A 26,727-nucleotide genomic window follows, 5' to 3' on the forward strand; every position below is an offset into this window, starting at 1 on the left:
ATTCAATGTTTCCCGTTAGTTATAAAAATGTGATTGCCTTTATTATGTGTGTTGTGTTGTGGGCTTGAAAATTCAAAAACACATGTTTTAATTGTACCTTGCCACATGATCCGACAAGTATTGTTTTTATGATTTTGTATTGGTTGTCATATCAGTCTAACTTGTAGAGACAAGAGGCCTCAAGACACTGTCGCCAAGAAACAAATGGGCTAACATTGATGGCCAGTGAATTGTTTCATCATAGGCAGGTTTTGGGTCTGGTGATCCTAGATATTGAAGCTGGTTGGGGAAGCTCCTGAGTGTGGCTCTTTCGAGTTATAGTGTTTTGAAGTGGTTTTGTGTTATGTTCCAGTGTGTTTTTTCTAGTCAGGGACAGAGCTCCCATGTAAGCATTGGGGTCAATTGACCCCAATGAAATTAGGTAATCATTCATTAGTTTAGTACTAATAATTGTCCATTAATTGAAGATGACCCCACTGTCATAGACATGACCCGTTCAAACTTTCTTTCTAGCTTCATCTCTGTTTCTAGTGACCCGATAGTAAGGGGTTTATGTGCTGGGAGTAGCATCTACAAGTTGCCTTTGCATCTTAGTTATCGTAGTAGATGTGCTACCTTAACAAATGTGGTAGCACAACTAGTTTTGGCTGTGATCAACTTGTGTGGCTCATTTCGAACGGTATATTATCAACTTCATTTCTATGAAATTGGGAGCCTGGAGCCCCTTGAATCAAAATTTCTTTTCTTAAATGCACCCATACATACATAAAAAAACTCAATAACATCCAGAAAATCCATCTCTGCACCCGAGCTTATCTGCACCCGCGCTGACGAAAAAAATCAAAACAAATACTAGAAAAATTCAAAATATTCCAATTTTTTGTGTGGTAGAAAATTTGATGCGTGAGGTCCACTCCAATTTTCAAACCATTTAGATATCTGAGGAGCTCTCAGCAAAAAAGACAAATTGGGGGTCTGTAAAAATGTTTACTGTTCATGTACTGTTGTGGCCTGATTTGTCTTTTTTGCTGAGAGCTACTTAGATGTTCAAATGACTTGAAATTTGTAGCGGGCCTCACGCATCAAATTGTCTGAACTTTTTGATTTCGTTTTGAAATTTTTACATTTTTTTCTAACCGGGTGCAAATGAGCCTGAGCACCAAAACGCCCTACTCACACGTGCAATTTGTTTTCTCTTACTCCCTTCCCTATTGTCGATACTCACCTCCTAAGTCTATTGCTTCCCCGTCTCGACCACCCATCTTTGCGGGACCACACTACTCCCATTTGTGTCGCCGCTTTCATTCACCACTTCCTTTTTTTTCTTACACCTCATGCCCTCATCACCTCAACATGTCGACATCTCGGCCACCCCTCGTTATCAGTCGAGAGTCCCCAACATCGCCATTGGGCGTCGATTTGATTAAGGTGGTAACTTTTTCGTCAACATATCAACTCGAAGCAGAATTAATGAAAGTCCGTTGCGTATAAATGAATATTACATGTGGTGCATTTTCTTTTTGTGGCACTGTTTAAGAAGAATTCATTGTGGCACTTTTTTCGTTTGTAGTAAAGCACCATTGCATTTCCACTCACAAGGCCAGGCCACGTTTAATAAGCGCTTTATTAAAAAAAAAACAGGCGTGCCAATATTCAAATAGAAATCTCCATTTCCGGCAAGGTGCGCTAGGGACAAAAATGCCGCGAGCCCCAAATCCCCGACGCCGATGCCATAGCCCCTGATCTATGTCGCCGCCGCCGCTCCGGCGACCGCCCCGCCGCGTCACCCGTGTCGTCCGCCGCCCGTCTCCCCTTGCCCCCGACCGGAGATGGGCTACCCGAGGCGCCGCGCCCACCCGCGCCGCGGCGCCCTGCTGCCGGCGATGGCGGCGCTCCTCCTGCTCTTCCTCGCCGTCTCGCTCCTCTCCATCGCCATCTCCGCGCCGCCGCTCGCGGACCGCCACCCCGGCATCTCCCGCCGATCCCTCCGACACCCTCCGGTACGGACGCCAGCTCCGGCTCTTCCCCCCAATCCCTCGCCCCTTCGCGCAGTTCGATTCGATGTCTTGTTTTGCTCTCTGTGCGCGAGTGCGCACCCGAACAGCTCGGCTGCGGAAAACGCAGGGCTAAGAGGGCGGGCGGCGACGTCTCCGGCAATGCGAGGATTTAATCGTGATTCATTTATCGGATGGATTGTTTGATAGATATGGAATATGGATTGATGATTGTAACCTGGTCTAGTCCTACCATAGCTGGTTTGATCCGTGGAGGGTTTAGTCTTGAATGCACCGGCTCCTTCGGTCACTCTTCTTCGAATTCTCATTGTGTTAATATGTTTTAAACTGGATATAACTGATTGATTGATTGATGAAAGCAGCAGGCGGTGTTTAACCTCAGTATATAACTGATTGATTAATTGGTTGTTGTCGTGTTACCCAAATGTAGACAAGTCGATGGACTACGAGAGATCTGTGGGGTTCGGAGCTCGCTAGCAACTTCTATGGTTGCAGTCACTCTAGCAGAAAATTTCTCGGTGAGCCCTTGTGTACATGGTGTGGATGATGAATATCTCTCTGTGTGTGTATCAGTGCTTGTAGAGTGCTACATTTTGGGAATAGTTTTGAGGTGTCATCTTTGTATTACGACAACTTTACTAATTCCCTCCTAAAGCCTTTTTAAAATCCTGCAGATTCCAGTGTTGTCACGCAACCAGATCGATATTTGCTTATTGTTACAAGTGGAGGTCTGAATCAGCAGAGAACAGGGGTGAGGTGCACCTGTCCCGACCTCCCTCCCTTGTATGAATATGCTCTCATGCGCGTGAATGGATATGATTAAAAAGCACTAACCCCATCTTCACTGATTGTCTAAGATATTTCATCAGGGTCTCCTTCAAATATTTGCAGTATCTAAATTTGTTTTTGTGCCCTTCTGAGTGTTATTTGTCCAAGAAAATATCAAAATACCATTCTTCTGATACAATGCCGTAATACATTTGAGAAGTTTCTGTTGGGCTAGAACTACACTTTTTTTTGGACCGGACTAGACCTACACATTAGAAGCATGTGGTATTTATTTAGCAGTTTTTTTTTTGAAACAATGGGCTCTCCTGTCCATTTCCATTAAAGAAATCACCAACGTAGTTCATTCATTCAACAAAAAAAACGAAGAGCAGATCTATTTGCCAGTATGCTATGTGACACCAGCTTCCTTTGTTTCTTGAGCCTTATTTCTTTTCCTTGTGGCTATAGAGTTGATAGTTTCCATCCTCATTCATGAGTTACACAGAATAAGAATTTACCGCAGCACTCATGCTTTGTACATTACTTGCAACTCTAAAGTGTGCGTGTTTTTTTCTGTCTTGTACCTTTGGACTGTGTGTATCAGTCAAGTCATGGCATTTGCTTATTTTCAGATAGTTGATGCTGTAGTTGCTGCGCGCATTTTAAACGCTACACTGGTTGTTCCCAAATTGGACCAAACATCTTTCTGGAAAGATTCAAGGTATGCAATTCGTGAGTGCTCCCAAATTTGAACTCATGGTCTTCTATGACTGTTCGATTGTTTAAGGTGAACCAATTGCACTTGTTCTATAATTAATGCAATATCTGCTGCAGCAATTTTTCCGAAATCTTTGATATCGACTGGTTCATTTCATTTCTTGCGAAGGATGTCAAAATTATCAAAGAACCTCCACAAAAAGGAGGTAAAGCTGTGCGACCTTATAAAATGCGTATACCCCGAAAGTGTACTCCACAATGTTACTTGAAGCGTGTCTTGCCTGCACTTCTGAAGAAACATGTAAGTTGTTGGCCTTTTGGCTTACTAGGAACCCTCATTTTAGAAAGAGGTAGGAGCCCTCATCACTCTGCTTTATATGTTCTATACGAAATTCTCCTGATTTCTTGTCATCCACAACATGTCAACATATTAAACTCCGTTAAAAGACGTCCCACTTATTTGCTAGTGCCTTCCTGGCCTGGCGGGGAGTATTGGCTTGTGCAACTATCGGAATATCCAGCACCAAGATTATGATGGAGCACCGCTTCAGGGTTCGGGGTGAAAACTCTAGTCCTGGCCTTTATTGATCGGCTCAGCAGCGATGAACTTGCTTCGTTACCTTGTTGAAGGCGGTGTCTCCTTGCTGTTGCGCTGGCCTTCATTAGCTGTTCTCAGCTATCAGGATGAAAATCCTTGTCCATGCCATTCCGGCCAGACATGGCGATGAGGACATGAGGGTGTTTATTCCTTCTTGGAGGCGTTGCTGTGGAAGAAGTTGACTTTGGTCATAGGTGTTAATTTCATGCCTTGTAATGGTTCGGCCGTGGTTGCCTATGTTGTGCACTCTGTTTGTTGATTTTTTTGGCATTGTTGCCTTGCGTTGACTATAATAACAAATGGCCGTGTGCATCATAATGATGCAGAGGTTGGGGGTTTCAACCTCCTTTTCAAAAAAAAAGTTAAGCATTTATGGACGTTCGTTAGATTAACTGGCCAGTTATTTTACCTGATACTCTGACAGTTGATTTTTTTTCTAGTAACTTAGACAACCTTTACCGAATTTACCTATGTAGGGGTGTTTTCCATTTATGCTGGCATTCTATTCATTCTGTAACTTCTTGGTACATTGTGTTGCTTTCTATGCCTGTCTGTAGTTTGATTTCTCTTTTAGCTCATTTTGTGGATCAGGTTAATTTTGATAGATTTCAGTAAATGAAAAATCCGCACTAACATAGCTTATTTACTATGTATCTCGTGTTGCAGGCTCTTCGACTGACTAAATATGACTATAGGCTCTCAAATAAGTTGGACACTGACCTACAAAAACTGCGCTGCAGAGTAAATTACCATGCTTTGAGATTTACTGATCCAATACAAGAGTTGGGTAAAAGGCTAATACAGCGAATGCGAGAGAAGAGCAGATATTTTATTGCTCTTCATCTGAGGTACAGCTAGTTGAAGCTGTCCTTGATCTACACATTTCCTTTGGTCATAATTTTATCTATCTAAGTTCACTCCTTTATGGCAGATTTGAAAGTGACATGCTTGCCTTTTCTGGGTGTTACTATGGTGGTGGAGAAAAGGAGAGAAGAGATCTAGGTGCCATTCGCAAGCGATGGAAAACCTTGCATGTATGAACAGTTTCATGTCTCAGTTACTTAGATAGTGAGCTAAAGCTACCTATTGCTAACCTGTTGTGTTCTTAAATTTCAGACAAGTAACCCAGAGAAAGGAAGAAGGCAAGGTAGATGCCCACTAACTCCGGAGGAGGTAGGGCTGCTGTTGAGGGCATTAGGCTATGGAAGCGATGTCCATATCTATGCTGCTTCTGGTGAGATATATGGAGGGGAAGAAACTTTGGCACCCCTCAAAGCGCTCTTCCCAAATTACCATACAAAAGAATCATTGTCAAGAAAAGATGAGTTGACTCCATTCTTGGCACACTCATCCCGCATGGCTGCAATTGATTTCATTGTCTGTGATGGAAGTGATGCTTTTGTGACTAACAATAATGGCAACATGGCCAAAATACTTGCTGGGCGGAGGTGATGCTTCTGTTCTTTCTGTTGTATATCTCTGTTGGCCATTTGTATTTTTTGTTCATCTTAGGGCGTGTTCGGGACCCTCCAGCTTTGTCTGTGATGGAAGCTGGCTGTTGGCAGGCGGCGGCGGAGTTGAGGATTTTGTGGCTGGGGAGGGCTCCCGAACACGCCCTTAGTACATTTCTGAATTCTGACCGTGTGATGCTGCTCCTCGCAGGAGATATTTTGGCCACAGGAGAACAATCCGGCCAAATGCCAAACAGCTCTACCACTTATTTACAAACAGGGGAAATATGTCATGGGACAAATTCTCGTCGCAGGTGCGAAAAGTCCAGAAAGGATTTATAGGAGATCCCATGGAAGTCAAGCCAGGAAGAGGCGAATTCCATGCCTACCCTGCTGCGTGTATATGCGAAAAGACGGACGAAAATAAATCGAACCCCGGTAGTAATCAGGAAATTGTTAACCGCACGGGAATAAGGAAGGCCATCGGCGAACCAGCATATCCTGTCTACACCGATGAAGAGGCGGATGGATCTGACACTGAAGACGATCCCACAGGGACAGGAGAAGAAGTGGTGATTACTGAAGACGATCCTGCCGCTGGAGAAGAGATGGTCACTGAAGACGACCCCACTGTGACAGAAGAGGTAATTGATACCGAAGCTGAGGCCGACGATGGTTCTTCGGTCAGACAGGAGGGTTCCGAGCTGGAGGAGATCCTTTCGGATTAGCCGAGTTGCTATCCAGCTTGGAGGAATTAGTCAAGTTATTTGCATACAATACAAGTGTTGTATGTGGTAGAAACTGATGCGCATTGACCCCTCCAGAGTCCAGAGTAGAGCTGGTCGGCTGCCTCTGGTGTACATATAGATCTTGTGGTGGACTGAAGCTGTACATCCTCTCCCCTCCCCTCCTGGCCCAACAAGGGTGGCCTCAATTTGGCCTCTCCAGTAGTAGTTCTATTTAGAGTTCCTAACATTTGCGCCGTTGTTTGTAGCTCGTCGGAATGTGTTCGTTCTGCTTTCGAATTTCTGTCCTCTTCTCCTGGCCAAGCTTTCGTACATGTGCCATCTTCAATCTCTTGTGTTGTTCCTCTAAAAAGAAAAAATCTCATGTGTTGTTACCGTAAATATTATGAACTGATACTGTGATACAGTGCTGAATTGTTCTTTGCACTATACTTTGTCATGTTTTGCTAAGGTGTGCATGTTCGCTCTGTAAGATTTGAGTAAACATTCATTCGTGCATTTCTACTACTGTAGCGTTTTCCATCGCAGTGTTTTCTACTGCATCGAATGTTTCTACTGCACCCGGCATACAAGCCCTTGCCTTTTTAATGTGTGCTTTTCAAGTAGCATAGAACCACAAACCAGAATTGAATTATTATTATCTGGCCACCAACATGATGATACACACGTCACAGAGAGAAGAAACCCATAATCGAGGTTGTCACCAAGTGCCATCGTCATCACTCCTACACGAGACAGCGACTCCAATTTCACCATCGACTTCATCAACGAAGTCCTCGTCGCAACAAACGCCAGAACCAATGTCAGCTCATGCCAAACAGTCGACCACCCGTGTTGACGCCTAGATAGCTCTGACTTGAAGACCGCCAAACACAGGAGAAATATGCAGAGCTCGCGCCAACCAAGGCATCCTCAAAGCGCGGCGACTATATCCCGCATTAAGCGAGATGCTAGGACGTCTCGCTGAAGGGTCTACAATAAAGGAAAAATAGAGAAGAAAAGGGGGCGCGCAGGTTGATTCCAACCTTGGTCTCCTGGTTGACGCAAGCGTGGCTAGCCACTGGACTACTTAAGTCGAAACGAGCCGGGTTTTCCGTTGTTCCTTGTTTTTTCCAGGATTTTTTCGTTTTGTTTTTATGGTTTTTCACCGGGTTTTCTCCGTTTTCATTTTTTTTGTTGTTTTTCTTTGGTTTCCTTTATTTGTTTCTTTATTTTTCTATTTTTTCCTTCTCTGTTTTTTTCATTCTTTTTGCATTTTTATTCATTTTTTATTTCTTTTTGATTTGGTTTATTTTGTTTCTTTTTTGTTTTCATTTTTTTGTTTTCTTTGTTTCTTTTGGTTTTCATTCTAGATTTTTTGAATATGTTAACAATATTTTTCTAATACACGTTTAACATTTTTTTCAATACAAAATTTAACATTTTCAATACATACACATTTTATTTCTTTAATGCTTGATTAACATTTTTCAACTACAAGATAGCATTTTCTAATACATGGTTAACATTTTTCTATGCACATTTAAAATTTTCTAAATGCAATATTAACATTTTTATAACACATGGTCAATATTGTTTTCTAAACAGATTTAACATTTTTAAAATGCTTGATTCACATTTTTCATATACTTGTTCCAAAAAGTTCATATGCTTGACTAAAATAATTATATACATGATCAAAATTTTCCATCATTCTTTAAATACCTAATCAACATTTTTCTATACACATTTAAGATTTTTCAAATGCTTGATTAACATTTTTCAATACTTCTTAAAAAATTAAATGGTTGATTAACATTTCTATATACTTGATCAGATTTTTTTTCATCAGTTTTTTAATACATTATCAACATTTTTTCTGTACACTTTTGACATTTTCCAAATGCTTGCTTGATTAACAATTTTGAAACGCTTGTTCAACATTTTATTCAAATGCTTGATTAATATTTTTTTAGTACATGATCAAATTGTTTCATACACATTTTACATTTTGTATACATTTTTTGTATATACGATAAACATTTTCTCTATACACATTCAACATTTTTCAAATGCTTGGTCAATATTTTTCAAATATTTTTATGTACAGTAGGTTTTGTAATATATTTATTTAGAATATCTGGAAGTATAAACAAAAGTAGAAAAGGAAAGCAAAAAATGAAAACAAAAACAAAAACCGAGGTTGTTGTTCCCGCGTGCATGGGCCGGCCCAACTCATGCCACACTTCAGCGAGGGTACCACCCGTCTCGCTGAATGCGAGATATAGGGGCGCCCTCCTCAAAGACCACCAATCACCTGTTATCGCCGCCACCTAGGCAGCTCCGACTCCGCGACAGCTTGGCGAGACAAAGACGAAACTTGTTGAACACGCCGAAAAGAGACGACTACCGAAGCCTTGCCGCGACCCTGCTTAGCTAATCATCATCATCGTTGCAAAACTTGACACCACACGCCAAACCTCATTGTCGGACGGGCGCCTGCCGATCACAATGTCGCGAATGTCCAACCCCTAGAGAGCGTGAATGGGATCGAAGATCTTCAAGGCGACGCCCCAAAGGGGGAGCGATGTAGGAAACGACGTCATCCCCCGACCCAACACCGGGCCTTAGGCTTTCGCCCGAAGAACAAGATCCAGGGTCAGGGTCACAAATCTCCACGGTGGTGCCTCCAAGGAGAACAACGACGCCCACGGACGTTGCAACCATCGGCCGACAAAAAGGCAACCAGGCCTTCGCTTTGAGCAAAACGGCAACCTCCCCGTGCAGCCTACCCACGCCTCTGCTGGCCCACACGCCTCCCGTGCAGTCACCGCGCCATGACCAAGTGGGAGCTACCCCAATCATCGGCGCCGGCCAAAGATAGCCAGCAAGCCAAATCCACCCGAGTCTGGCCAGATCCGGTCGCTTGTCGAGCCCTGCCGCAAAAGCCAGCGGCCGGTGTGACACCATCAGAGCGCACGACCACCAATCAAGGAGTGCGGGCTTCCACCCTGAAGTGGCAAAATTTCATGTTTTGACCCTTTTGTCAAACAAAATCAAGATCTGACCCCGGTTTGAAAGATTTTTGGGATTTGACCCTTTTTCCTACCGCCAGGGTATCTGGCGGTAGGGTTAGACAGGCTACCGGCGGGCCCCTGGCGGTAGGGTACTTATCCACGTCAGCACGCGGTTACGACCGCCGTTCCCCTCCGTCGCACCCTACTGCCAGGGGGTCGGGCGGTAGCCTGTCTAACCCTACCGCCAGGACCCCTGGCGGTAGGGTCCGGGCAGTTATTCTGCCCGAGACCCCGCGCCCCTTCCCATCTCCCCACCCCTCCCCCTCCCCCCGTCGGCAGTTTCCCCCCAAGTCGCCCAAGTCGCCCCTCTCTCCCTCTCTCTTCTCCTCCACTCTCCCCCTCGGATCTTCACCGATTCTTCACCGTTTTTGTGGATCGAGATGGCCCCGAAGAGAGAAACGTAAGCTGCTCCAATCCCTCCAATTAGTTTTTGCAAACTTGCTTCCGATTCGACGCATTATTTGCTTGAAATCCCTCATATTTTTGAACTTAGATTGGATTTTTTTCACCTAAGATTGATTGTAGTTGTAGTTCTTAGTTCTTTAGTAACTAGTGGTATTGGATATGAACTCTAATGAATAGTTCATATGTTAGTTTGAAGATGAACCCTAGTTCATAATTTTTTTTGTTAAAAAAATTATGATGTAATGTTGATATGAGGATGAACCCTAGTTTGATGATGCATGTTGATATGATGATATGATCTAGTGTGAAGATGAACCCTAGTTTGATGATGCATGTTGATATGATGATATGAAGATGCTGTTTGGAAAAAAATATTTAAAAATATGATGATATGATGTATGTTGGAGGATTTTTTTACATGATGCATGTTGATATGATTTGATCCATCATGTGTAGTAGATGTTGTTGGAGGAATATGCTTAAGATTTTTTGTTCATATCATGCATGTTGATATGATTTTGATATGATTTGATTTCGTTGTTTGTTTATGTATGCTTATGCTTATGCTGTTTTTGTTTATGAAATTCTATTAAGGCGGCCACCTCTTGCGGACAACATCGGCCAACGCTACTCCATGCTGGACTGGGCATTCGACAAGGGTCATCGTGCCCGTTTCATAGAGAACGGAGAGGAAGTAATATGAATGAAATATTGATCAAAGTTTTCGGATTGATGAAAATGATTTCCTAACTTTTGGCGTTCACTTTTTGACAGATGCTCCAGCCAATGCGCATGAGGGGTCACGGTGTTCATGGGCATATGGACTACGACGATCGCTACGCGCCGTTCTTCAAGAAAGCCCGTCTGTTGGGTTTCGTGTTGCAGTTCAAGCGTCAGCCGCCGACGCTTGTCCACGCAACTCTCACAGCTCTGATTGACCGGTGGCGACCGGAGACCCGTTCTTTCCATCTGCCATGCGGGGAGATGACGGTGACCCTCGAGGACTGGGGGATGATTACTGCCATGCCGATCGAGGGTCATGCACTCACCGGTCGAGTGGAGAGGACCAACTGACAGCAGAGGGTTACCACCCTCATCGGTGACTGCCTCGTTGCCAAGAGTAACCGTACATCCGGTGTCCCGTTGAGCTGGCTCTCGGAGCACCGGAAGACATGCCCCCAAGGCGCAGATGAGGCGATTGTGGAGTTGTACGCGAGGGCCTATCTGTGGTATATTCTCTCGGAGATCGTGTTTCCAGACAGCTCCGGGAACTCTGCCAACTGGGCGTATCTGTTCTTCCTAGCGGACTAGGATGCAGGGTACAGTTGGGGGACCGCATCTCTCGCCTACCTATACCGTTCGGTAAGAGAGTGTCTAATTGCCTACCTACCTACGAAAGTGTGTCTATGACATTTCTTATATCTGATCCTCATTTGATGTTTTGCAGCTTGACGACGCAACGCAGAGGACGGGAGACAAGTCCAATATGGGTGGCTTTGTCTGGGCCTTCTCCATTCGGATGTGGGAGCGGCTGCCGGTGGGGCGTCCGGAGAAGATGCCAACACGCCCATGGGAAGACTATAGCAAAGACGGCGACGAGACTCAAAACCCCACCGTAGCTTACGAGTGGGACGTTGTCAAACTCTACACGGGCCTAAACAAGACTTCGTACAAGACCTACACCAACGAGTTGGATGCTTTGACGCATACGCATGTATATGAACTCGCTCAACACCTTTCTCTTTGATTCCACTTTTGACCAAGAGTGGGAACTTACCAATGTATATGTAATAGGTAAACCGGTGACCGTATCGACAAGACCGAGAGTGGGACTTTGATCTGAACGTGATGTGCGATGCGGACCGTGGTGTCTGGCGGTGCATCGTGCCCATGATCTGTGTGTACGCCGTCGAGTGGCACTTGCCACACCGCGTGGCCACGCAGTTTGGGATTTATCAGCATACCCCACCGGGCCAGCCCGCCGATACCGGCGGCCACGCGCTCCACCTGTGAGCGCTTTGTTCTCCGTGCCCATGATTTCATTACGCTTATCATGTTTCTTGTTGCTTATGATGATCTCATTGCGCTTATGATGATTCTTGTTGGTTATGCCTTGCAGGATGAGCCGGCAGAAGAATCAGTCGATCACAGACTGGGGAGAGGAGCATAAGACTCATGTGACAGAGTGGGACCGACGGAGGTATCGTAAAGACGTGGAGAGTAAAGTGACTGACTGGGATGCTTACCTGGGCCGACACATGAGGTGGTACGATGATGGCCAGAAGCACCGTCTTTGTCTCAGGCCTCGGTGGACGGCGGAAGGCATCACGGAGCTGAAGAGGGATGACCCCGAGGAAGAGGCCTACCAGACCGGCATCAGAGACATGCACAGTGGATTTAGGGAGTTTGCACCCCTCATCAACAGAGTGGTAAGTTTGAACCAACGGTTGTATTTAAATTAGTTTATTCGTCATCGTGATTGACTTATGTCATTGCAGTCTGGTGAGCTGAACAGACGCATCTTTGAAGCCTCAGATGCACTAGGTGATCTCCCCGGGAGCGTACAATCTGAGAACAAAGTGAGGGGGGCGATGAAGGTACAATTACAGCCTCCTCGGAATAGATGCATCTTGTTCACTTGCAATCAGACGATCTGATACTTATTATGCCCTTGTTTCATTATGAGTGCAGAAGTTCGTGAAGCATTGTCGCAAGCTGGTAGGGCTGCTTGGGTGTGCTGGAGCTGGGTCAGTTGAAGTTTATCAGCCTGTAGCCACACAGGGTCTCATCGGCTCATCGAGCCATGCTCCCTCGTCGTCTAGGTTGGTTGGGGAGGAGGAGGAGGAGGAGGAGGAGGCCACACATGAAGAAGGGGAGGAGGAGGAGGATGAGAGCAACGGGGAGGAGGAGTACGATGAAGATCATGGACCTCCACCAACTCAAACATCTCAGCTGCCGAAGAGGAATCCGAAGAAGAAGGATTTGCTGAGTCCGGACCCTTTCCAGAGACCGGTTCCTCGACGGCTCAAGAAGAAGACCAAAGAGACTCGTTCAAAGAGTAACGAGGACCGTACCTCCAAGAGGGGAAGGAGCAACTGATTATGCTCTTCGCTACTTGGCTCTTTTAGTTTGGTTGAACTTCGTTGGTTGAACTTGTCTAGTGGTTGTGAAACTGCGTGGAACTATGTGTTTGGTATTTGTGGATCTATGTGTTTGCTACTATGTGGAACTCCGTTTACTGATTAGTTGAAGTTATCTTAATATGGATCTATGTGATGCCCAAGTTTAATTGTTTAAAATCTATGATATTGCTGTCATATTTGTGAAACTTGCTGTGATATTGTTTTCATATTGAATTTGAAAACAAGCAACCAAATGAACTTGAAAAAACAAAACAGAGGATCCTACCGCCATGGGGGTTGGCGGTAGGGTGAACCTACCGCCAAGGCCCTTGCATATTTCGTTACAGAGTGTCTGTACGGCAAAACCCCTGCCACACCTTACCGCCAGGACCTCTGGCGGTAGGGTTAGACAGTCTACCGCAAGGGTCCCTGGCGGTAAGGTACTTATCCACGTCAGCACGCGGTGACGGCCGCCGTCCCCCTCCGTCACACCCTACCGCCAGGGACTCCGGCGGTAGCCTGTCTAACCCTACCGCCAGTACCCCTGGCGGTAGCAAAAGGGTCAAATCGCGAAAATATTTCAAACCGGTGTCAGATCTTGATTTTGTTTGACAAAAGGATCAAAACACGAAATTTAGCCCACTGAAGGTCCAAAACCAGATGGAGCAAGAGGCCGAAGCCACGGGCTTGCCGGTCAAGCCGTACGAGCGGGTGATAGATCAAACAAAGAAACTTGCCATCTTCATCTATGTATATCACAAGACTATGGCATTGATAAGGATTGCTACAAGAGGAGAGATATCATAAATGCAAAGGTGCTTATATGAGGTGCTAAGTGCATTAAATAGGTTAGCAATTCAACCCCCAATGCATAGGTGCTTACTTGTTGTTACTAAGCTCACTTTATTTAATGATTTAGCACCTAAACTCTTTCAAGCATTGGTCAGTTTCTTTCATTTAAGTGGTTTCCTAGGTTAACGTGCTTGGGCATTGGTTCTTTCTGGGGTCATCAAAGTGCTCTCTCTCCTCCTTAATTATTGTGTCATGTCATTTTTTCGTTTATTTAGCATGCTTAGCACCTGTCCACCGTGGAGCACTAGGAAGGGCCTAAGGTTGGGGTGAGTAGATTTGCTTCCGCTTTTGTCACTTTGCAAAGTTTGTTTGACAGGAAAGATGCTTCAAGAAGGAGATACAGTGTAAATCAGCATAAGCATAGCTTTACAAAGCCAAATAATACCATACTGGAGAGAAAAATACACGTTTCGTCCTTGAATTCTCTCGCGCCTAAAAGTTTTGTACCCCGACTCGAGAAACACTACAATATGGTTCCTATACATGAAAATATGTAACATGTATGGTCCCCCCGATGGTCGATCTATTTAGTGCCGCCGCGTGCTCTTTTGCGGAAAACCCCCTCACTTTTTGGAAATCCACCCATGGTCCACCATGGCCCCACGTGCCAGCGTCATCGTCTTGGGCCCACATGTCAGTCGCACACGTCTAATAGTCAAATCGCTGCAGCCTTATTCAATAAGCTAGTCGCCTCCACTCCACCACTCCTCTCTCTTTGTATCGTCGCATCCTCATCTTTCTCTCACCCAAAACCCCTCATCTCACGCAAATCCCTAACCCGAGCTCGCCCAAATCCCTAACCCTCGTCGATAGATCACCCATATGTCGCCATCCAATCTCCAAGGCACAATGCAGATCACTCATTTGTTGGCGGCAATCCCCGTTTAGGTGGCCGCCGATGGTGTGTAGAAACTTGCCCGACTGTGCAAGATATGCTCGTGGTTCCCTCACCAGTCGATGATCCACGAGGAGGCAGTTGGCATTGCTGGTTGTGTCATAGAGAGGAGAAGCCCAGAGTGCTCGCGGCGGGCGCTCTTCCGGTGGAGATCGTCTATTGGGCGATGATGGAGAAGAAAAGCAACAATTCGGTGCAGAGACATCACTAGAGGGCCTACAAGTCTCGCATGTATGGTGATGGCGCCGGTCATGGCGCCAGACAGGGCACGACTCATGGCGCGGCTTGTGGCATGGGTCATGGCGCGGTTCAGGGCAGCCACAGCGCTGGCGATGGCCCACAGCACTGGCTGGCCATGGCACGACTGGTCATGGCGATGTGGTTGGTCACGAGGAGGACACGCCGGTGCCAGCCAATCAGTGAAGGAAGAGGCTGCATGCAAGGGAGGTAGCCCTGCCTCGTCGCTATCCCCGCTTCCCCCGCTGCTCTTTGAGGATTGCAGGCTCCATCGTTGCGCGGTAGAGATATCTTCTTATTCCTCATAGACATCTTATCTAGACAATTTGTAGGTAGGGTTTAGTAAACCCAATGTTAATGTAGTTAGCTAGTCTTTCATTGATATCGTATCTAGAAAAAATTTACGTAGGATTTAGCAAACCCCAATGTTAATGGCCTTAGCTAATCTTAGAAAGAAGCATTGCATTTTTGTCATTTTTTATATTACTAGTATTATTAGTATTGAGTGTACTAAATTTTGAATGTTAATCTTAGTAAACCCCAAAGATAGTGCACTTAGCTAATGTTTAGTAATATTATTAGTATTGTGAATCACATACCTTTGTAGCAGTAAGAAAACATTGCATTTTTATAATATTATTGTAGCACTGAAGTTTGATAATATGTATTATGACACAGTGGCAATAGTTCAGCCTCGGTAGCCCTAAGTATGATGAAAAGCTGGGAGATAGCTGCATTGTTTTACAGATGAAAATTGAACAAGGATGTTTTGGTTACCACTGCAAGCTGATGGATTGAAGATGTGAAAGAGCATGCAAATTAATTAACTAGGGCCTACCTTTGACATTGGTAAAACCTGATGTGTGCCACTTTTGATGGCAGCCCCTGATCTATGTAATGTTAAGACCTGATGTATGTTTAATTAGTTCAAATTGTATTTATTTACTTGCTGTGATGAATGATATATAGTTATGATGATCACTAAATTTATTGGTAGTTACACATTCAGGTGCCTTCAGGCCTGTCTAACTCCAAAACACACGCACGACGACACGAGTACTCATTCAAAACATGGCATTCAAACAAATAATTCAAAACATTCCACAATTCATTCAAACATTCAAAATTTTGGTTTTTTACAAAGTTTTGAACGAAACTCGTTAAAAAACTAACTACTCCTCTTCCCTCCCATCCAGGTCAACGACTCCACCGTCGCCGTCGTCAGGGCCGACGCGAGGCATCTTGTAGATTCCAACCAGTTGCCTGCACAACACGTCGCGCGTGAGTCTAATCAGCCACCCGCGCTGCACGATGGCATGTAGAGCTGGGATCGATGATAAAAGGCCATGCATGGGGGCCACAGTGGAGTGTGGGTTGATTTCCAAAAGAAACAAGAGGGTTTTCCGCAAAAGAGTTGTGCCACGTGACGGCACAAGAGCAATGGACCATCGAAGGGAACTGTATATTTGACTGCACATGTTACGTATTTTCATGTATATAGAGACCGTATTGTAATGTTTCTCGAGTTGAAGTACCAAACTATTGTGCGCCAGAGAGTTCAAGGATGAAATGCGTAATTTTCTCCATACTGGATCTACTCAATAAATGCATCATTGAGGGGTTTAGATGTGTGAGCTTTAGAGTTTTGTGTGAGAGAACGGTAAAGACAAGAGTCCACCCAAAAAATGGTCAAGGGCCTCTTTGATCACAGGATTTGTAAACTGCGGGAATAGGAAAACCAGAGGAATAGAGTGACATGTCATTCTGAATCCTACATAATTAGTATGAGCGTTTGATTGTATGCAGGAAAATCGTAGGATTTTTCACATGGGGTGGAGTGGATGAATTTTTAGCTATGAAAACTAGTACAAGTAAATCCTATGAATTCATATTGATTGTAATCCAATCCTATGTATCAAACAACCCTCGAAGGACAAAAAATCCGTAAGATTAGAATCCTTCGAAAATACATTAGAAATCCTTTAAATCTAAGAGGACCTAAAGAAAGAACGATACATCCCTTAAGGGCATCTACAGCCCCAACGAACAAATCTTATCCCTCAAAGTTTGTGTCTAGGCATATCCGTTTTGAACTCTTATTTGCCCGTCAATGCAACCATATTTCTTATTTTCTTTCTTATATGTCCGGTCACTTAGAGCATCTATAGCCGCCGCCCCAAACCCGCCTTATACGCCCGGGCGGGCCGCCCGGTCACTAGCCGGTCACGTTTTTGTGACCTAGATGGCCACGTAGGAATGACGAAGGGGTCCCATGTGGACTCGCCCGAAAACCTGGCGGTCCGATGGACGCCTCCTCTATCGCCATGGTGTGAACGCCGCATGGCGCCACTCCGGCTCGCCGCTCGAGAGCAAATGCGCCTATTTAACCCGGCCGGAGTCCCGCAACCCTAGTCCATCCACCTCCCCCCTCTCCGCGCCGCCAGTCCGAAACCATCCACCTCCTCCCTCTCCCGCTCCGGCGCTCTGCCCATGCTCCGGTGATCCGCCATGGTTCGGAGTAAGATAACCTACTATGCGATGCTCATGTTGGAGCGTCGCGCCGAGATCCAGTAGGAGATCCGGGCGAGACAAGCCGCGCGCGCAGCCCGCATCGCTGTCGGGTTGCCTCCGCACTCGCCGGAGCCAAAGGAGGAGGAGGAGGAGGAGCTGGCTCCGATGGAGGTGGAGAAGGCGGACGAGGCGGAGCAGTAGCTGCCAAGCTTCAACATGGACCATGCGGAGGCGGAGTTCGCCGTCGACCAGTCTGACGAGATGGCGGAGCAGCAGGCCATCCTGGAGTCCATCCAGGATGAGGCCTATGTGGAGGCGAACAGGGCGTTCCTCCGGCGGGAGCAGGCGGAGTCCGACGCGCTCTTCGCCGAACCCAACGCGAAGATAGAGGCAGAGGAGGCCTGAGCGGAGCAGCCGGAGGAGCCAGAACTGCAGCTGCGTCAATCCTGCCGGAGCCGCGCACGGAGATCGTCGACATCTCCGACGATGAGTAGCTAGGTGATCGACGTAGTACGTAGGTTATTTCGTTTGCATGTCTTTGTATGGATTTAAGAATCTAGTATGAGATGCCCGGATGCAACAAGTGAAATTTGAGGCCTGCCCGGTCACTTCCCGCGGACACATCCGCGGGCGTTTGAGGGGCCATATTTGACATATCCGGTTGTAGATGCTCATACATGTGATTGGTGGAGATGAAGAGAAGGAAGAAAAAAGAATAAAGAAAGAGAAAATGTGGTCCTGGGTGGGCCGCGTCCTACGTGGCGTACTGACCGAACGCGTTCGGTTGCGTCCGCGAGCCCTCGTATCCTCCGTACATTTAGTCTCAATATGAAGGTTCACGGACAGCTCAGACGTATAAGGATAATACGAGAGATCTAACTGAGACATTTTTTCTCTCTCTCCTGTCCGGTCATCGGCTGGGTGTGTTTGTGTAAGGATTTGAGAAGGCCGGCTGGGGATGCTCTAATTGAAGCGGCAGCGGATCGAACACAGGTGGTGAGTCTACACCCTAAGTTTAAATATGTTGTTAATCTTTACTTTGGCCGTTAAGAATGCAGCTATTGAAAATATGTTGTTGATATCAAGAAATCAAGCAGAGTGGAAAATGGAGAGGTGTGGAGATGTGGACTATGAAGAGGAATATTTTTGGTAGATGTTGATGAATCCACTAGTTCAGATCTTTAGGGGCGTGTTTGGTTGCCCGCATCGAGCCCAACCAGGCCCGCTCGGTGCAGCATCTTTTTGGGCCTCGGTTGTTTGGTTGCCTGCAAACACTGTTCAGCCTGCATAGCACGGTTCTTAAAGCACCCCTAGGCCTGGCCCGTTGAAAACGGCCGAATCGGCAGTTTCCCGAGAGCCAGGCCCGAGCGATGCATCGAGGCGCACGTGGGTGGCTCTCTCAAGACGTGTGTCTCGAGTTAATCCCCCTCTCTCTCCCTAATCCTCCCTCCCCTCTCTCCCTCTACTCCACTCCAGTGCGATCCCGTCCGCCATGGGAGCATGGGAGAGCGGATCCACCCAAAGCAAAGCGGGGGGCGGCAGCAGGCACCTTCGTCGTCGTCGCCAGCGCGGTGCCCGTGCGGCCGTGCCACGGCAAGCAGAAGGCGCCGTTCTCGCCGCCGCTGGTGGACGCGCCGGAGTGGAGGGAGGCGGAGCCGGCGCTGTAGTCCAGCGGCGAGGCCGGGCTGGACCGGACGCACCTCGCCTTCCCCCTGCCGCGGATGACGATGCCGGAGAGCGGCGGCGCGAGCGCTTCCCCCACACCAGGGCGGCGGCAGCTTGTGGATGGCCATGGTGGTTTAGTCCTGCGGCACGCCGCTCGCCATCCCGCTGCTCCTCTACTTCGGGCGCCGCCCAAAGGCCACCACGACCGCGGACGGAGGGCGAGCTCTTGGGCGTGCCCGGCTGCGACTCCCACAGGAAGGGCACTGAGCCGGCCGAGGCGACGCCGTAGTACACCCGGAAGGACGGCACGGCGATGGCCACGTCCTTGGAGAGCATCCTAGAGTAGAGCTTGGTGCCCCCCTGCTGCTGCTGCTTCACGCGCTTGTCCGGCCCCTCCTCCTTGCGCGTGGTGGTCGCCATGGCCGGAAGGAACGACGCTGATCTCTCCCTAGCTAGCCTCAACTCCGCCGTGCTGCTCACTTTCTCCGCAGCGCGTCGGCCGCCCTCAGCTACGCGGTCGTGGATGTGAATACGGCTGTCGGGCCTCTTCCCTCGCCGACCCCTGCCGACACCGCCGCCTTCGCCGAGGACAGGCACGCGTCGCCTCCTCGTGGCCCTCGGCCTCCCGCTGCCCAGCTCGCTGGTGGCCTCGCCATCGAGCAGCCGCGGGCGCCGTACTGGGACTCGCGAACGGCGTCACGCCCGGGGCGCTGCTCCCTGGCGGTTCCTCGGACGAGGACGAGCGCGCCGGCGCGTGTGGAGGTGGCGCCGGCCGGCCATGGAACTCTCGGCGTGAGCCACGGCTCGGATGGGATCAACAGCACCGTCCCGCCGGGGAAGTTCCCACTGGGGTTCGCGCTGATGCTGACAGGAGCTGGCGGTGGACATGATGGGCAGAGGAACCTCGGGCGCGCTCAACGTGTTCGACGAAATGAGATGCCAAACCTGGAGGGTGTTAAGCTTTGTTGTTAACTCCTAATCATATGCATGTATGTAACCAAACGCCGCGTGAAAATTGCATCCCGATGACAAGACAACTAATGCAGGCAACCAATCAACTGATCATCTACGTTTTTGGCCTTGTTTTTCTTTACCCAGACCCTGCTCAGCCTGGCTCGTTTTTGCTCTCCTAGCCAGGCCTGATGGAGAAACTAACCAAACACGCCCCAGATGTGTGGTTGCCCGTGGCAACACCAAGCCAGAGCCCCTGAACTTGCTCTCGGTGATTTCATCGAGCCTCCTCGCCATCTCCGGCGTCAGGTGGTTCTTGCAATCCCCAACGACGTCGCGCCTGAAGAAAACGTTGTTGGGCACCGACGACTCGGCCATGTCGGTCTTCCCAGACCGGTTCACCTCCAGCCCCGCCAGGCTCTCCATGGCGCAGGCCTCCACGATCCCCCTGTCCACCCCCGCCTCCCGCTCCTCCGCCGTGAACGGGCGTCCGACGAACCCCGCGAGGCGCCTCAGCTGGCCGAGCGTGTCCGCGGCGAGCTCCTCGTAGGTCAGGAACAGCACCTGCGCCGGCCTCTCCAAGTGCCAGCGCCAGTACCCCAGCGCGTGCTCCCAGAACGGCCCGAACAGCGACACGCCGTCGCAGAACTGCCGGAACGCCTCGACCAGGTCCCACGGTGCGGGCGCGAGCCCGTTCCAGAAGTGCCAGAGCGACACGAGGCAGTCCTTGGGGTCCCGGCACAGGTACACGGTACACCACCTTGCAGCCGGATGCGGCCACGGACTCCGGCAGCGACACGGACGGGATGTGCGTCATCAGCAGCCGCGGCGCCGGGAGGGAGCTCAGGTCGGGGATCCGGCCGTTGGTGAAGACTCGGGCCTCCAGGAATGGGACGAGCTGTGTTGGCTTAAACCCTGTCTCCCTCGGCTTTCTCTGAATTTAGTTGGTTTTTCTTCAGATAAGTGTCGCTAGACACATTCAGTTTCGACAGTAGCTAGTCGTTTTTTTGTTAGCGTTTTTTCTCGCCAATTGGTTGCGTTTTGTGCGCCTTGGCTCAGTCGTAGTAGGCCCACCACGAAGCTCGGATCATGGGGATGGACGTGGTTAGTAGTGGAGCACGTTGCTCGGGCACGTTGGTGTACTCTTGATGAATAAGAAGAGGAAAACAAAAAGCGGCAGGTGTTGAGCGCAGCACACAAAAACTTCAGTGTCTCTGTGTGTTCTTCCTCTCTGAATTCTCTCTCTCTCACGATCGAGCTAGAGTTTAGGGGAGACAATTGGCATCAGACCGGTTAGATCCTGTGGCCATGTCGCAGAGCGGCACGCCGCGCTAGTCGCGAACTCCTCCGCCCGCGAAGCAGCGACGGCGCTCGCCCAGCCGCGGCAGGAGTAGAGTTCGACGTGGTGGCGGCGAGGTGGTCGTGCAGCAGGTCGTGCGCGAGTCCAGCAGTGGCTCCGTCGCAAATCTGCAGTTCCCGATGCTGACGCGTGGCGGGTACACGCACTGGGCGATGGTCATGGAGGTAAACCTCCAGGCCGCGTCGCTCTGGGACGCGATCGAGGACGATACAGTCCCTCACGTCGACGACAAGAAGACCCTGGCGGCGCTGCTCCGATCGACGCCGGCCGACATGTACTGCATGTTGATCGGGAAGGGATCGGCTAAAGCGGCGTGGGAGGCGATCTGGGTCCAGTACCAGGGACCTAATTGTGTGCGCGACGGACGACTGCGGCGTCTCCGAACTGAGTTCGAGACCGTGGCGTTCACGGACGGCGAGAAGATCCAGGATTTCGCCATCCGCATCTCCAACCTCGCCGCTGCACTGCGTTCACTGGGGGACGTCGTCAACGAAGAAAAAATAGTGAGAAAATTCCTTTCAGTAGTTCCTTCGTGCTTTGCACAGATCGCCTTCTCGATGGAAACCCTCCTCGACCCTGCATCGTTGACCGTCGAGGAGGTCACGGGCCATCTGCGCGCGATCGAGGAGCACATGGATGGTGACCAGGGCAGCGGCTCCGCAGGCGGGCAGGTGCTCCTCACGGAGGAACAGTGGGAGGCACGCAAGCGCCAGCCCCGTGGCGGTGGTTCTGGCATCAAGAACGACGACCGCGGCAAGAGGAGTGGCCAGCCGCCTCCTACCTCGACTCCGCCTGGCTCGGCTCAAGGCGTGGACAAGGACCAGTGCCGTTACTGCCGCAAGAAAGGTCACTGGGCCAAAAACTGCCGCAAGAAGAAGCGCGACGAGGCTGCCAAGGTAGGTGCAGCACCGTCGGCGCCGCCGCAAACCTCGCCGAGGCAGAGGAGGACGGCGGTCCTGGCCTCATGATGGCGTGTGTCGAGGAAGTGTGCGAGGGCATGGATCACGTGGCCACCCCTGCATCAACACTGGTGACCGCGTCGTGCAACTCTGCGGTGCACAACGGCGGCCAAGTCTTTCTGAACGAAGAGAAGGCCGTCATCACGCCCTCCCTCGACGGCGATCAGGGGCGGCAGTCGTGGTTCCTTGACACTGGAGCCACGAATCACATGACAGGCTCCCTGGAGTCCTTCGCGGAGCTGGACAGGTCAGTGTCTGGCACAGTGCGCTTTGCTGACGGATCAATGGTGAAGATTTGCGGCCGTGGGACGGTGGTGTTCGCCGCCGAGACGGGTGATCACAACGCTTTCACTCAGGTGTACTACATACCTGCACTGAAGAACAACGTGGTCAGCCTAGGACAGCTGGATGAGAGCTGGTACGATGTGCACATCCGGCGTGGCGTGCTCACCATCCGCGATGATCGCGGGCAGCTCCTCGTCAAGGTATCACGCTCCACCAATCGCCTGTACAAACTCGTCTTCATGCCTGCGCATCCAGTGTGCCTTGCTGCGGGGGCGCTCTCTAACGCCTGGCGCTGGCACGCAAGGCTCGGCCACCTGCACTTCGACGGCCTGGAGAAGATGGCCAAGAAAGAGCTGGTGCGCGGGCTCCCGCACATTGCTCACGCCGAGGAGCTGTGCGAGGCCTGTCTCGCAGGGAAACAGCGTGGCATTCCATTCCCGCAGAAGGCCAAGTACAGGGCGACGGCACCACTGGAGCTTGTGCACGGTGACCTGTGCGGCCCTGTCTCTCCACCAACACCTGGGGGGCGGCGTTACGTGCTCGTGCTGATCGACGATCGCAGTCGCTTCATGTGGGTGGAGCTGCTCAAGACGAAGGATGAAGCCGCGCGCGCCATCGTCAAGTTCCAGGCCGCAGCCGAGCTGGAGTCCGGGCACAAGCTTCGCGTGCTCCGCACCGATCGTGGCGGAGAGTTCACCTCGGCCACATTCTACAAACACTGCGAGGAGAGCGGTGTGCAGCGGCACCTGACTGCGCCGTACACGCCGCAGCAGAATGGCGTCGTCGAACGGCGTAACCAGACGCTCCTGGGGATGGCGAGGAGCATGCTCAAGGCGAAGCAGGTGCCCAACCTATTTTGGGGGGAGGCCGTGCTCACCGCTGCCTTCATCCTCAACCGCAGCTTCACACGCTCCGTCGCTGGCATGACACCGTGCGAGGCGTGGTACGGCAGAAAGCCTGATGTGAGGTTCCTGCACATCTTTGGTTGCGTTGGCCATGTCAAGGCAGCTGGATCACATCTGCGCAAGCTGGACGACAGGAGCATGCCGATGGTCTTCATCGGCTATGAGATCGGGTCCAAGGCGTACCGCATGTACGATCCAGTGACGAAGCGCCTGCACGTGTCCAGAGACGTGGTATTCGACGAGGAGGCGCGCTGGAACTGGGAGGCGCCGGGGGAGTCGCCGGTGAGCAGCTCCTTTACCGTCGAGTACCTGCGTACGCCGCAAGAACCGGCTTCACCAAGGCCGCTGCAACAGAAAGAGCAGCGTCGTCACCTACCTCTGCAAGTTCGTCTCGTGCCTCGTCTGCTGCAGGCAGCATCGTCCCCGACACGCCCGCGGCCACGTCGCCGCCCACGCGTGGGAGAGGAGCGGATGCGGTCACGCCAGAGACCACGCCGGTGCCCTTCGTGTCACCACCGGCGGTACAGCCGGACTTGTTCGACAACGCGGACAATGTCTCTGCACCACATCGATATCGCCTGGTCAAGGAGCTGCTCGGCTCAACCTCTGATGTACCAGGAGGTGCTGAGAGCCCCCCGCCATCGGAGGACAGTGGTGATGATGAGGAGCTGCATCTAGTGACGGGGGAGGAACCAGCATCATTCGCCGAAGCCGAGCACGAGGACTGTTGGCGCCGGGCGATGCTCGACGAGCTGTAGTCCATCGACGACAACAACACCTAGACGCTCACCACGCTCCCTGCAGGTCATCAAGCGATCGGCCTCAAATGGGTGTACAAGCTGAAGAAGGATGAGGAAGGGAACGTCGTCAAGCACAAAGCCCGCCTCGTTGCTAAAGGCTACGTGCAGCGCCCTGGCGTGGACTTCGAGGAGGTGTTCGCGCCGGTGACCAGACTGGAGTCCGTGCGGCTCATCCTGGCGCTGGCGGCGCACCGTGGCTGGCAAGTGCACCATATGGACGTCAAATCGGCGTTCTTGAACGGCGACCTCAAGGAAGTGGTCTATGTGTCCCAGCCACCTGGATTCGTCGCGGAGGGGCGTGAGCAGGCTGTGTACAGGCTGATCAAAGCTCTGTATGGTCTATGTGAAGCTCCAAGAGCGTGGAACGACAAGCTGGATGCTAGTCTCACATCTCTCGGGTTCACGCGCAGCGTCGCAGAGCACGACATGTACGCGCGTGGAACCGGCGAGAGCCTGCTCATCGTCGGGGTGTACATCGACGATCTGGTGATCACCGACGCAAAGGAACAGGAGGTCCTCGGGTTCAAAGAGGAGATGAAGCAGCTCTTCTCCATGAGCGACCTGGGCCTGCTTCGCTACTACCTTGGCTTAGAAGTGAAGCAGGAGCGTGGACGCACCACGATCACACAGCCAGCGTACGCCTTCAAGCTGCTCGACAAAACTGGGCTGACAGGATGCTATCCAACTCGCACTCCTATGGAGCCACGGTGCCCGTTGAGAAAGGAAAGCAAGGAAGCCGCGGTGGATGCAACGCTCTACCGCAGCGTGATCGGCAGCCTGAGGTACCTTGTACACACTCGCCCGGACATTTCGTTCGCCGTGGGTTTCCTGAGCAGGTTCATGGAGGCGCCAGCAGTAGACCACTATGCAGCAGTGAAGCACCTCCTTCGATACATAGCAGGCACGCTGAGCTACGGCTGCGTGTACCGCAACGGCGACGGCGAGTCCCTGACAGGCTTCAGCGACTCCGATCACGCCGGCGACGTGGACACCAGGAAGAGCACTTCTGGCGTGCTGTTCTTTCTTGGTGAAAGCCCCGTCAGCTGGCAATCTCAGAAGCAAAAGGTCGTCGCAATCTCATCTTGCGAGGCGGAGTACATCGCGGCGGCGACGGCGGCTTGCCAAGGCATTTGGCTTGCGCGTCTCTTCGGCGAGCTGATGAATCAACCAGCGGCGCCGTTCTCTCTGTTCATTGACAACAAGTCTGCGATCTCCCTCTGCAAGAACCCAGTTCTCCATGATCGCAGTAAGCACATCGACCTTCGATATCATTTCATTCGTGATTATGTTGAGAAGAGATGGGTGGCCGTGGAGTTCATCGGTACAAGGGAGCAGAAAGCAGACATACTGACGAAGCCGTTGAGCCGTGTTCGCTTCCAGGAGCTGCTTGGCAAGATTGGGATCGTCGACGTCAAGCTCGTTCGCCAAGGGTTGAGGGGGAGATTGTTGGCTTAAACCCTGTCTCCCTCGGCTTTCTCTGAATTTAGTTGGTTTTTTCTTCAGATAAGTGTCGCTAGACACATTCAGTTTCGACAGTAGCTAGTTGTTTTTCTGTTAGCGTTTTTTCTCGCCAATTGGTTGCGTTTTGTGCGCCTTGGCTCAGTCGTAGTAGGCCCAGCACGAAGCTCGGATCATGGGGATGGACGTGATCAGTAGTGGAGCACGTTGCTCGGGCACGTTGGTGTACTCTTGATGAATAAGAAGAGGAAAACAAAAGGCTGCAGGTGTTGAGCGCAGCACAGAAAAACTTCAGTGTCTCTGTGTGTTCTTCCTCTCTGAATTCTCTCTCTCACGATCAAGCTAGAGTTAAGGGGAGACAAGCTGGTGGGGGCTGTGGGCCGCGAGACGGTCGCGCCGTCGGCGGTACGGTGGAGGGCCGCGAACAGGAGCGCCTTGAGCCAGGTGGTGCCGGACTTGGGGAAGGTGGCGAGGAGGACGTCGGTGTCGCGCGCCTCGAGGTGCCGTTTGATCACCATGGCGTTCAGCACCCCCGGCGTGAACGCGTACCAGCCGTCCGGGTGGCAGACGTACGGGCGGCCGATGCCGCTGAGCCTCGGAGTCGTCGGGTACGTGGACACGACCTCTCGGAGTTGGTCGTAAATTTCTTTGTGGGACGCTGCCTCGTCGTCGGCTTTGGGTGCAGACGACGACGAGGATGGGAGAGAGGACGCCATGGAATTTCTTAGTTCTCTAGTGAAGGTCTGTTCGTGTTGTAGCGACTAGACTGAATTGGTTCAGCCATCCACCTCAATTCTGTTTTGAGATTCCCAATTCAATACTAACATTTGCCGCTCAGACATTTTGTAATTTTTTGCGCCAAAATTAATTTAAGTTCTTATACATATAAGTTTTCACACTCCTACATAAATCTGAAGAAATTCACACAAAATAAACTGTACCAAAATTAGCTCACGCTTCGAACAAAAAGT

At 50.3% G+C, this 26,727-nt stretch overlaps 1 protein-coding gene and 1 pseudogene across 2 annotated transcripts; one reads left to right on the top strand and one right to left on the bottom strand.

Moving 5' to 3' along the window:
* The first annotated feature begins 1,653 nt into the window (after positions 1-1,653).
* On the top strand, positions 1,654-6,721 carry LOC123122504 (O-fucosyltransferase 6). 2 transcript variants are annotated; one of them, XM_044542702.1, is made up of 9 exons: positions 1,654-2,000; positions 2,446-2,533; positions 2,671-2,771; positions 3,416-3,504; positions 3,618-3,801; positions 4,765-4,946; positions 5,030-5,132; positions 5,215-5,546; positions 5,761-6,721. In XM_044542702.1, the coding sequence occupies exons 1-9, from the start codon at positions 1,830-1,832 to the stop codon at positions 6,275-6,277; spliced, it is 1,767 nt and encodes a 588-aa protein (XP_044398637.1). In that variant the 5' UTR covers positions 1,654-1,829; the 3' UTR covers positions 6,278-6,721. The 2 variants fall into 2 exon arrangements, with proteins under 2 accessions (XP_044398637.1, XP_044398638.1); XM_044542703.1 differs by having other exon boundaries at positions 1,655-2,000; positions 2,690-2,766.
* A 13,245-nt stretch (positions 6,722-19,966) lies between these two features.
* On the bottom strand, positions 19,967-26,472 carry LOC123125355 (cytosolic sulfotransferase 5-like; annotated as a pseudogene).
* Between the last annotated feature and the right edge of the window lie 255 nt (positions 26,473-26,727).

This window comes from Triticum aestivum, chromosome 5D (genome assembly GCF_018294505.1).
Source record: "Triticum aestivum cultivar Chinese Spring chromosome 5D, IWGSC CS RefSeq v2.1, whole genome shotgun sequence".
NCBI classification, from domain to species: Eukaryota; Viridiplantae; Streptophyta; class Magnoliopsida; order Poales; family Poaceae; genus Triticum; species Triticum aestivum.

Excerpts from the sequence above, each read along its gene's own strand:
- LOC123122504 (XM_044542702.1), top strand. The coding sequence starts at position 1,830 with ATGGGCTACCCGAGGCGCCGCGCCCACCCGCGCCGCGGCGCCCTGCTG. Across the intron at positions 3,505-3,617 it reads TCTTTCTGGAAAGATTCAAG|CAATTTTTCCGAAATCTTTG; the intron begins GTATGCAATTCG and ends TATCTGCTGCAG. Across the intron at positions 3,802-4,764 it reads CTGCACTTCTGAAGAAACAT|GCTCTTCGACTGACTAAATA; the intron begins GTAAGTTGTTGG and ends CTCGTGTTGCAG.